Source organism: Plectrocnemia conspersa, unplaced genomic scaffold, assembly GCF_051122295.1.
Source record: "Plectrocnemia conspersa isolate PC_06_02 unplaced genomic scaffold, ASM5112229v1 ptg000011l, whole genome shotgun sequence".
Lineage (NCBI taxonomy): Eukaryota > Metazoa > Arthropoda > Insecta > Trichoptera > Polycentropodidae > Plectrocnemia > Plectrocnemia conspersa.
The window spans coordinates 21,696,321-21,708,734 of NW_028277175.1; the positions used below are offsets into that span (position 1 = coordinate 21,696,321).

The 12,414-nt window shown below is 27.9% G+C and overlaps 1 protein-coding gene across 12 annotated transcripts in view; it reads left to right on the plus strand.

Annotated features, from left to right (window-relative positions):
* The window catches only part of tmod (tropomodulin), a 105,744-nt gene that overhangs the window by 55,343 nt on the left and 37,987 nt on the right, over positions 1-12,414 (plus strand). For 3 of the 12 annotated variants that reach the window (XR_015811342.1, XR_015811356.1, XM_088197312.1), the window contains exon 1: positions 4,334-4,601. The exons of 8 other annotated variants lie outside the window; for them this stretch is intronic. Coding sequence is in view for 1 of the 4 variants with exons in the window: in XM_088197312.1 (XP_088053438.1) it covers positions 4,551-4,601 (51 nt within the window). In the remaining 3 variants the exon portion in view is untranslated. Of the gene's footprint in view, positions 1-4,291; positions 4,602-12,414 lie in introns of those variants that run through there. One more of the 12 variants, XR_015811355.1, reaches the window with a different exon arrangement.

The window sequence follows — 12,414 nt, forward strand, 5'->3', positions numbered from 1 at the left end:
TAAAAGCTCCATCTGCAAAAATTTTGTAGCTGATTCTGTAAATAGTACATAAAACATATTGAACATATCTCATAATTATTTTAATAAAAATCTCTCCTGAAATTCTCGTAATAAATTCATTTTTTGCCAATATTGTATTCATGTAATAATGGAAAATGGATTGTGTTTTCTGCTTTCAACTGGCTTTCAAAATGTTTGAGTTTGGCTATGAATGCTTTTATATTTTGATAACAATCTGTGTCAATAAATTTGTTTTCACCTTGAAGCTGCTTGTTAAGTTCGTTTAATTTCATTGTGATATCTGTAATGAAACATAAATCTAAAAGCCATTCATCGTATAATTCAGGAACATTCTAGTCATTATCGTTCATAAAAATTTGAATCTTAAATTCCAAAAGCTTTTTAAGCATTTTCCATTGAATTTTTGAGCTTAAAAGTACATCGTTGTACTTAGATTCTAGCTCTTGAAGATACTATTGAAACTGACGATGCTTCAATGAATTGTTTTTTATTGTGGTAACTGTTTAATAACAACTGACATTATATGGTTTACATTAAATACTTGGCACATACATTTTCAAGTTGATATAAGCAATGGCAAATGAAAAGATTTTAAGTTTTTTTTTATGGCATAACAGCTCCAATATTCTGCGCCATATGTGGTGATCTCAATTAGATTTATTCATTTCAGTCCATGGTCATTAATAATTTTTATAACGGTTTCTTTCCGGTAGTTTTATCTTTCAAACTCACAACATCGACAAATTCTTCAGTCAGAAATTCTTAATATCAGTTTTTCATCCAAAGCCAGTGAGATATACACAAACTTCTTAGATACCATGTTCAGCGCTGAACATATTTTTTGCCCTAAAATTTTACTGAAAATTTAAACTTTTTTTGGAAGATAATACGCGGAAATGCCTTCGTATTTTTCCTAATTATATGTGACAGTGACTTTCATACATCTCCACAAATAATAAACGATGAAGTTTTAAGCTATAAATTGGAAATTAATCGAAAGGGAGTAATGAGATTCAGTATAAAATCAGGAATGAAGTCCAGTTCTGAGAAACTATCTATATATGATAATATATTACAATACCTATTAAATTTATTTAACATTTTATTTTATATTATCAAGGTGTTTAATAAACATAACGATACATTGCTGATTATTGCTACAGCAATAACGGATTTTGAGATACAGGCATTTAGAATTTCGTAAGCGTATTTAAACCAGACATGGATCATTTCAGTATTTCACCATTAAATCATTTACTAGTTAACCAAACAGATTATTAAAAAAAATAGCTTAGAAGCATCAAAATTCTAAAGAAAAAAAACGTTACTTCGTAGTTACTCAATCACTTGAACTAAACGCTCTAGTTATATTCTAATCGTATCAAAACAATACCTTTTTTGTTTCACAATCTATCACAATTGCTGAATTGTTACGGGCTCGCTGAACCGTGTTTTTTCACAAGATTTACTCCTGTTTTCTGGTCGATCTTGCGAAACGGAATAGCTGATAATGCTGGTTTATAGACCGACCAATTATATAGCGCATCCGAATACTAAATCAACGTGACGTAATTCTCTCGCTAAGCCTAGGGAGACGTGTTTATAACTCGTCTATAAATCGGGCCCTAAACTAAAAATTATTTATAATGGGTCTCGAAAGACGATCGGGGATTGTTAAGAATACGTTCTATATTTTATATGTGAAAACATACGTTAGGATTAATATGTTGAAATGGAGAAATTCAGGTGTAATAAAATAAATGGGTTAAATGGATGGGAGTGTCTCTAGATGATTGATTTAGGATTGTATTTTATGAGTCATTAATTTGGAGGAAATCGAAGTTTAAAGATTGATGGGCGATGAGTGCGTGTAACTTGTAAGGCATTGGATTAATATATATTGTATAAAAACAGGTTTAATCTGTTAAAAATAATGTAGTGATTGATTATTAAAAAAATAATCAAAAATATTTTTTTATATTTATATAGACATTACAAAAACACAGAAGGCTACTTTTATATTGCACAATAATTTGTCAAAATGTTTATAGGTATATTCCATGCAGATTTAAAAAAAAATCTAAGCACAAGTTAAGTTTGTTCATTAATTGAACCACTTCTTTATTCAACAATTGTATTAATCATAATCGTGCAAAATGCTTTTAGCAAAGTTTACAGGCGTGAGAATAAATATATTATGCTAGCAAATCATCAACACTAATTACAAAACTAGTTTCAGGATATGCAATACAAATATTGGTTTTAAAATTTTAATACAAAAAAGGGCTTTTTTTATTAAAATTCATTTTTTGCGGATTAAATTAAATCTTTACGAAAGGATTAATCGTGCATTCGGGATTGTCGTCTAAACGGCCGTTTGTAATCCGCTCTAACGTTCAAAATAAATCTGTTCCTTTACTACTGATGTTCCAACCAAAAGTTCTATCGATATGGCAATGTATGATTACAACTTTGACGAAAATTAAGCTTGGCTTGATTTTTGTTTGAGTTCTCAAAAGGAAGATTGAAAATCTATTGTAAATGTCACCTGTCGTCTCTCGCATGTCTACGGCGATGTATTTTAGAGATTCGAAATGATACAGCTTCCATTATTTATACATGCGTACGTTCGTTGTGGAAGTATCTATGCTTAGTCTCGGTTTAATAATAAAACTCCAGCGGTTTCGTATCTGTGTGGGGTAACGTTCGACCTGCGTTCGATATTGCGGTTGAACCGATTAAAACACGTAATATTTAGTTGCGTATGCAAGCCTAACCCAACCGTTATTTTGCCTTTGAGTTGATAGGAGAGCTTATAAAAATAGATTTATTTTTACTTTACTATCTTTTTCATAAGCTTAATCTACTTTATAGTCATACTATTAAACAAAAATATTATCTGGTTTGTTGAAAGTTTTTTATTATGTTTGTAGGTCCATAAAAATGCGTTTACTACAGCTTTTTTATAAGAATATTTACTGGATACGGTAGAACATATTCTTTTTATTATTTAGCAAGCTTTACTAATGCGTAATGATACCACTAGACAAGCAAAAATTATACAATTGTATGTTTATAAAAAAAAACTTGCCACCTAAAATAGATTAGCACCATTTCATATAATTTTGTCCAGCTCCCCATAGTTATCGCTGAAAGCATCCTTAAGTTTCAAAAGCTCGTTGAGAAGCTGGATGGATTCGTGCAAGAGGAGCGTCTTTAAGCGCTGACGTCCTAGCCGTAACGTTCTAGAATAAGGGACATGATCGCGACTCTCTAGGGCACTCTAAAATTCGCAGCTAAAAGTCACCGAGCACTATCGACGTATGTCATTAATAAAGAGAGGAAGTAGCAGAGAACCCAAATTAGATCTCTCATCGGAGCGACGATTGCCGTACCTCACACATTGCCAGCGAATGTCTTTGTTCTTAAAACTTTATTATTTTTAGCTAAAATTTTAAATTAACTCTTTTTAGTATGTGTCAAAAATTTACTTGAGAGAAGAATGTTCCATTTATGGGAGGTATGATTATTATATAATTTTAATTCTTATCGTTCATTACAGATGATGTTCTCTTAGATTTCCCTAATCTTACAAATTAATATTGTGATGAATAATCAAAATAAAATCGAGCTAGATCCTGCATAGCGATATTTATGGATCTATTATTCACAACTTCAAAGCATGTTTTATCTTGCTAGCTTTTTGTAGATTAGAAGAATTTTTTCTTAATTCACTTCCATATATGTAAACTAATCTTGTCTTCTTTACTAATATGTTTATTTACAACTTAATTAACCCTTTTGAGTATTGTATTTTTAAGAGCATATACTTGTGTATTATATCTGGTATCTGGACCCTTTTAGGTATTAGAATAAATATTCTTTGATTATTAGTACCTGTGCTTCTTAAGCGTATCAAAGTGATTTTTGCTGTTCGTATAATTTGAAGACTACTTGTCTACTTTTTGACAAACTACCTGCATCTAGTCGTAGTCCCAAATAGTATATTTTTAAGAATTTAATAACCCATAGCGACATAATTACGCTAATCTATAATAGCTTAACTAGATGACGTCAAATCGCAATTAAGCTCCACAAGCCAATCAAGGACGCCGTTCCCCCGGCGATCCCGGATTCTAGATTCGAGTTCCTTGTTTGCATTAATCAACGTGTCGTCTATGTGTGTATGTTTTTTAGCAGATGACGCGTGAACAAAGTGGTGGTGCTTTCATAAAATATTCCAAGATATTTCTGGTCGCGTCCGCCGTGTAGTATCCATCCAGGAGGAGAACTCGCGCGCTGCTTTCCCGCTGCTACATCCCACTTAGTGTTTTATCGACCGACAGACGGACAGGACATCCTCTCCAAAATAGGATGGATTCCAAAACTACCCGACGACGTTAAAAATCTAATACCAAATCTGTGATATATGATAGCCCAAATTGTGATTTCGATAATAAAATAAAATATTGTGGTGGTGTTGGTTCGTGGTGATTATCCTCAGATTTTGTGATTGTCTGGATTGATTCATGCTCGACAAGATGACGGAGTTCTTCGGATCGTGGAGCTCGTCGAAGAAGGTTATAAAATATCATTATTTGTTCGTTTCCAGAGGCGAAAAAATGTATATTTTAGGATGAGTCAAAAGTATATGGGCGTAAGACATCGATGCGTCCCACGCCGGTTTGGATTTGTTAATTTGTGCTAAATTTATTATAATATTTGTGTATAATGCGCGTTAAGTGTGATTTATTATGACATGGTTATAAATGTGTTGTGAATGGTTAAGAATGGCCTGTCGTAAAATGTGTAAAAGTTATCAAATTCATTGTTCTATATTTATAAAGCGATTAGATTATAATTGTACATTTATGTGCTTATCCTATTGATGATTTTGACGTCTATTTTACTGCAATAGATTAATTGTATATTAGCCGTAATTAAACTATTTTTTTTCAAAATATGTATTTTCAAAAAAAATTTTTAAAATTTAAATTTATTTTGTATTTTATTATTTAAAATGAATTAAAATTTTTGCACTTTTCTTTTACAAGTAAAATAATATTTTCGTATATTTTTAAAAATATTGATCTTAAATATATTATTTTTTGAAAACCATTGATGAATAATCCTTTGTTGATAACTAAAAATAACTTACAGTAACTATCATATATTAAAATTGTAAGACTTATACCTAAAATACTGAAAACATACATATTTAATTTTTCGAGGACTTTTAATAATATTAAAAATTATACTTTTTATGCCACTAAAATTATTTTATATTTAAAGCACTTATTGATAATTTTTAAATTTTCCTATTTTTAAAAACACTAGATTAATTTTTGAAAATTGGTAATATAACATTACCGATCATTTTGAATAATTCTGATTTTTTAAATTGTGTTCAATCAACGTTTTTGTATAGTTTTAATAGAATAATTTAAAAAAATTTGGAAACAGTGAAATCATTTTTTTATAAAAATACTGCATTAATTACATTTTTTGCCGGAAAATTAACATAAAAACCACAAATCATTTTAAACTATTCCGATTCTTTATTGTGTTCTTTAAATGTCTTTGTTAAGTAAATAGTAACTTTTAATCTAAATTACATAATAAAATATGTAATTTTCAAGACTCTTGATGTATAAACCTTTTTATGACACTTAAAAGTAGCTCTTATTGATTTTCGTAAAGTTCTAAAAACAATGAAAATTACTTTGGTGTTCAAAAAAATCAATTAGTTTTTCGTATGTTTTATAAAAAAAATTATTAAAATACTTTTGCTTTGAAAAATTGCTAATAAAACACTGCACGGCATTTCATATTTAAATTAAATTGAATTTTAAATACTGGTATAATTGATAATTTACAGAAAAATTACTTAAAAATATTATTAATTTATTTATTAAATTAAATGGTAAATATACTTAAAACTTTTACAGTTAAATCTTTTAATAGAATAAAATCAAAATAAAAATCAATACTTTTTGTTCAATAATTTTTTTGTTAAAGTCTTAGCTTTTTGTATGTTATTAAAAATGATGGATTAATTAAAAATTTTGGTAAGAAAAGAACTTTAAAAACAACCAGAAATTATCTAGATTTTTGTTGTGTATATTTCAAGTTTTAATTTTTGCATTATGCATTTTTTTAATAGACATCTTAATATAAAATTATTGAAAACTAATTATGAAATAAAGAATATAATGGACAAATTTTGTCCATTTATAGTGAATCAGCAAAAACATTACATGTAATGTTTTTGTTGGTTTTAAAGGATTTTTTTGTATATATTATTTATGGCACTTTAAAATTATTAGTGATTTAATGTAATATTGAAAATCATAAATTTATTTTGTGACCTATAAAATAATGATGTTTTAATGGAAGTTTAAGTTGCTTATATGTTTTTAAAATACTAGAATAATTTAAAAACACAATAAGACATTTCGAACTATTCCGGCCTTTTATTGCTTATTTTCCATAAAAACGTTTCTTTTCCTACATTTTAAATTTATTTATTATCATGTTTTTTGAACTAGATTATACAATAGCATAGATTTAAAACATTTAATGATTATTTTTTATGTGGCACTTGAAAGTTGCACAAATTATTAGTGTAATTAAAAATATTAAAATTTTATTATAATACAATATTTGATGAAATTAAAAAAATCTTGGATTCAGTTTAACTTTCAAGTATATTTCCATTAAAATAGCTGTTGTATATTAAACCGATTTATAAATTAATTTTCTAAAACTGGTTTTACAATTTTATGAATACGAAATAAATGTATTATTTAATATTTAAACTTTTTTTTGTTAGTATAGTAAAAAAAAGTTTCCTGTTGGACCACGCGTTAATATCACTAATTGCCACCGGACGCGCCATTGTTGTTTTTTCCTTCTCTCACCTTTCGCGCTTCGCGTTTTGTTAACACATTGTAGCATAATCTAAAATAGATCTTTGTATCGAAACGGCACATGTGTACCGAATAGACTATACATACTAATCCTGCATGTGAATATTTCGGTAGCAGCACGCGTATTGATCTCAATCAACGCCGCTTTTACATGCTCACAGAGTGAATTATGAAGGTGTTTTATGCTTGTGTATTCGTTTATATTTGTACAAAAAATACATATAAATATGCGTTTTAAAATATTTGAGAATAAAATACGATTTGTTGATGGCTAGGCCGTATCGTTGTTTTTAAGAGATTGAATGAATCTATCGAGTCGGGCTTGAGAATATTATATTTTATATTATGATCGTTTAGCAAATCTAAATAAATTTTATCTTTATTATCTGAAAATTAATTAATGCAACAATAAATGCATATGAAACATTTTTGGCAGTAACAAAAGTCTTTGAAACTATTTAATATAGAACTAATTAACTATTTACATGTACTTATATTTACATAATGATAAAGACTCTATATAGTAATAAAAAATATGAAAAATTGCTATTGCATAAATTTTATGAGTCAAATATTAAATTTATACATCAAAGCTGTTGATAAAAACTAAGGCCAATATTGTAACTATTTTTTTTGTACAATAGTTAATAAATAGTAAAACTGCTTCATATATGTATGTATTTTTATAAATTATAATGGAATTCCTACATTATATTTATGAATAGAAATATTCCTTCTATTAGTTTTTTTTTGGTCCCAATAAGATTTATTAACTGTTAATTTGTAAGTTATTAGTAATTAAATTATTTATTTCTTAATACATTTATTTTTACATATAAGTAAATCATATGAGGCATAAGTATAACAGATAACTGCCACTAGAAAATTTATAAATAATGATAGTTAATTTCTACATTTCTGTATATTTATATTTATGAATTTTTATTGAATCATCCAAAAAATATATTTTACATTCCGATATCAATACTGGAATGTAATTTAAACTTTAACGACATAATGGTTGAATAAATTGACCAAATTTCCAACACTTTTTTCTATAATTTTCAATAAAAATTCAGCTTTTCCGTCACAATCGAGTTCACGTGAAATCGTTTGAAACCATACAAAATTTCGTCGTACGTGATAGACTTCAAAGATGAATTCCTTTCATATCTGACCGTTCGACGTGACTCTACTTCATCCAGCAATAAATAACGTTTATATTGATTTGTCCTATGGCAGTGCCACGGTCCAGTTGAGATGCTGACTGAGATAATTTAACCAGCAAATCTGACATGGTTAGTTGGTGTTATTAGACCGTGACTGATTCGGGTGAACAATTGATTCTGCTCGTGTAATCACTTTACAACGAGAGTTCAATCCTCACTATTCATATAATCCATTGTGTAAAAAACGTGTACTGAATCCGTAAAATAGGCCATAACCTATTCAATGAACTATTTTGCAGATATCTGCTATGATTTCACTGTATTTTTTATTAATTAAAAATACGTAATCTATTATTATACGTAAATGTTTAACCACTTTACTGCTTCAACTCATTGTATTAAACTCACCTACGTGTCGAACGCGAAAGGCGTGAAATTGAAATTAATTTTAGCTCTGAAAAATCTCTAAAATAAAACTTGGCTTCTATTCTGATGATTAGCTTTTAAGATAATATAATCGTACTATTTCCGTGTGTTTAATCAAGCAGTATTTCTGTTCTGGCTAAAGGAAAAAAAAACAAGAAAAACAAGGACGCATCTGTCATGTTTATTGCAACGCATTGTTTTTTTATTATATTTTTAATTATATGTTATGAACATATAGCGATAAACTGTTATATTTTTAATATCATATTTTGCTGCATGATTGCTTCAGTTTTCTTTGGTTTGTTGTGTTATATCGATTTTAGAACACGTAATAGCGATAACAGGAAGTGAATGACCTAACGACGGAAATGCGGGACTCTCTTTATTATATAAAATATAACATACATTATTTAAGAATTATTAATCGTCGCTGTAAATGATGTACTTATATGGATCTTCTGTTTAATTCCATATAAATGTATGTATTATATGGAAGAATATGTACAAGTATATCCGGTATAAGGAATGTTTCTTTATATAGGAGTTATTAGCAATCTTGTTTTATTGAAGAGTTTAAGGTTTTATATAATTTATAAAACCTTATTGTTCGTAAAGCATGAATAGACACTTGTGAATATCTAATCAATGAAAAGTACATAAAATAATGCTTACAATATTTATTATTAATTTAAAAATATTATGTCTAATTTAATATTATTTATATAATATTTCTTAATGTACGAAACACGATGCCCGATATTGATTTGTGTAGTTAATTTTTATAGAAAGCATAGTTATTAAAAATAAATTATTATTAAACTTGCAATAACTTTGATGTTTTTTATAATTGGATTTTTAATTTTAAATATTCATATACATATTTTTAAACACATTTTTTTTGTTAAATTAGATAAAACAAGCCTTATTTTTTAAATTAAATTTATTTTCTTATTAAACTACAGGTTAGTTAAAAAATATTTGTTGCTCATATTCTATATAAATATTACAGAATTTTTTTTTAATACTAATATCATGAAAATATTATATTCATTATTAAATTAATTACTGAAAAATAGTGTATTTTTAGTGAATTATATCAACAAAGAGAACATAAAATAATGTTTGCATTATTTATTAATAATTAAAAAATATGTCTCATTTATCTTATATTAATATTTTTTAATGTACGAAACACGATGCCCAATATTGATTAGTGTTTTGTGTAGCTAATTTTTATAGGGGGCAAATTTATTAAAATTTTAAATATTATTAAATAATGAATTATTTTAAAATCATGTACAATTTGTATAATCATAATGTTTTCGTGACTTAATATGCGTATTATATAATCCAGTCTTCTCTAAAGATCAAGTTAAAATATATTGGCTAAGGTTGAATTGAAGTGAGAAGCGGCTGCTTCCTCTTCTTGGTGCAATTTAGGATGTTCTAGTATCTGATTTACGCTATGTATGCGCTCATATACTAGTAATTTTGCTCTCTTCTTCTTCCACTTCCTACTTCAGATTCCTACTCTTACAAAACAGATTGTTGTTATCAATAACCTTTGTTATAAAAACATTTTTGTGTGAATGTCTTATATTAGTACTGTCATTACATAATTAGCACCTATTCAGGGTTGTTAAATTACATCGGCTGTTGTGAATTGTCAATATAATATAGCATTCTTTTGTATTTGTTTATTGTACATTTACCTAATGCGTACAAATCTCTTATCGTCACCTGCGTTGGCGTGTCAAATACACTTGTTTAGCAAGTCACAAATACTAATAACAATTAATATTTATTTTACGATACGTATACGTTTTTATGTGAGCGATTTTCAATACAGGTTTTATATCGCCATTTTCACATTGAAGCGCTGTCAACAATGATTACATAATGGTCATACATATGTGATTGTGTAACAAATATAACGTTAGGAATTCGCTATCAGAATGCATAACGATGGCTTTCACTGCCATTTATAATCACAAATATTGATCTGCAATACACTTCCTTTGTGTTGCTCATTCATGTTACATAGCAAAAGAGGGGAGTTATTGATTATATTTGCATGCATGTTTAATTTATTTTTACTGCGTATTTTACTATCAGCAAAAAAAATAAGGGGTGATTCATTTTTAGATGAGGAATAAACATCACATTCATTTTACTCTTGTCTCTTTGTTAGCTACAAAAATATCCTCCGTGTGTGTCTCGTCATCTATTCGCTTCTCTTTCTCGCTCAATGTCTTCTTTATTCACATTTCAATTAATAGGATGCTTCTTAAAAACAGAGCGCTTTATTATCGTCACTAAATATAAAATATATTAAAAAACATTTTGTGGCTCTTGGCATGTTTTGCGATAGACAAATTGCCGTGTGTTTGAAAATCGCTCAGGGCGATGCACGCCAAATGGCAACGTTCAATATCGGTACAGAATTTTACGGTAGATTGGGACGACATTGTGGTAGAGAAATGTGACTCGGCAGAATATCATGAATGTGTGTCATAAAATGTGTCACGAAGAGATGATACAGTGCAACGTTCTATCAGTGCGATTGCAAACACCATTATCGGTTTGTTAATAGATAGTTTTTTTTCACGAGACGTGTACAATCTATTAAGTACCGTTATATCGATAGATTACATTCATTTACGTGCTCAATATATTGTGACAGCAGGGTTGCTCAAATGAAATATAAAACAAAAATACTTTGTCATAAAAGTGATTTATCTACGAGAGATATTCCGAAAATGAAGATACAAAGTCCAGTAAATTGCTTAAGCATTATATTTTGGAATCGACTTTGCTTATTTTTTAATTTATTAACAATGTTTGTGTTTTTATTGGCACCCAACGCGCGCAGAGTTTTAAATAAGAACAGTTCTTCAATAGTTAAACGCATATGAAGCTGATATTTTATTGAATTATTTTTAAATTATGATCCATGTCTTTATCATTACCATAAACATTAATAAGTTGGCGATACATTTCAGTAGCAGTTTTTTCTTTCACATAGACGAAACAAACTACTTGGCGATATTATGAATTGCACAACGTTGCTTCGGCTGTTTGCCAACCTAGTAATAAAATCGCTTATATTTTTACTAGCCTTGTATATTTTGCTTTCAGAATAACCATTGTATGGAACACATCAAATTTATCAAAAAAATAAATTTACATTTACCTAGAATAATAACACTAACTTAGCAATCAATAATCCAATTTTTTTAATAATGGCATTTCTGTATCATTTCCGCTAACACTTGAGAAAAGTGTTTTTCTAAAATTGTCTATATTGTGTATATTTATATAATAGTACATATGCTAGTTCTAAAAATATGCTTATATTAAAAAAATCAATCGATCTAACAATTATAATGCATTTTATAATTTTATATGATGATATGAGCTATATATAAATATTTTTAGATGTCTCCTGAAATCCACATGCTGAACTAAAATAAAGCACACATTTCACGACATTTAGAGATATTCAATATAACACTTAATATTGAAACCATAAGTTTTAACAAAGTAGTATATATGTAGTTTATATTTTTAGCTTCAATTGTATTTGGTTTTATTGTGTTATAGCTAAAAATAAAATAGTTGCAGTTTACTTGAATTTTTTAGTCATACATTAATGTAACTGCACAGCTTTTTAATTTGTACTATTTTATTTAAGAAATCACGAGGTATATTATACACATGTATATTATACAACTGGCATTTTACAATTAAAAATCTGTTTTACATTTTTTTAAGAAAAAAATGCACACATCTTTGTAATCGGCAAAATTTACAATATTTTTTATATACAAATAAGTATTCAATTTTCTTTAAGACTACTAAAGAATTAA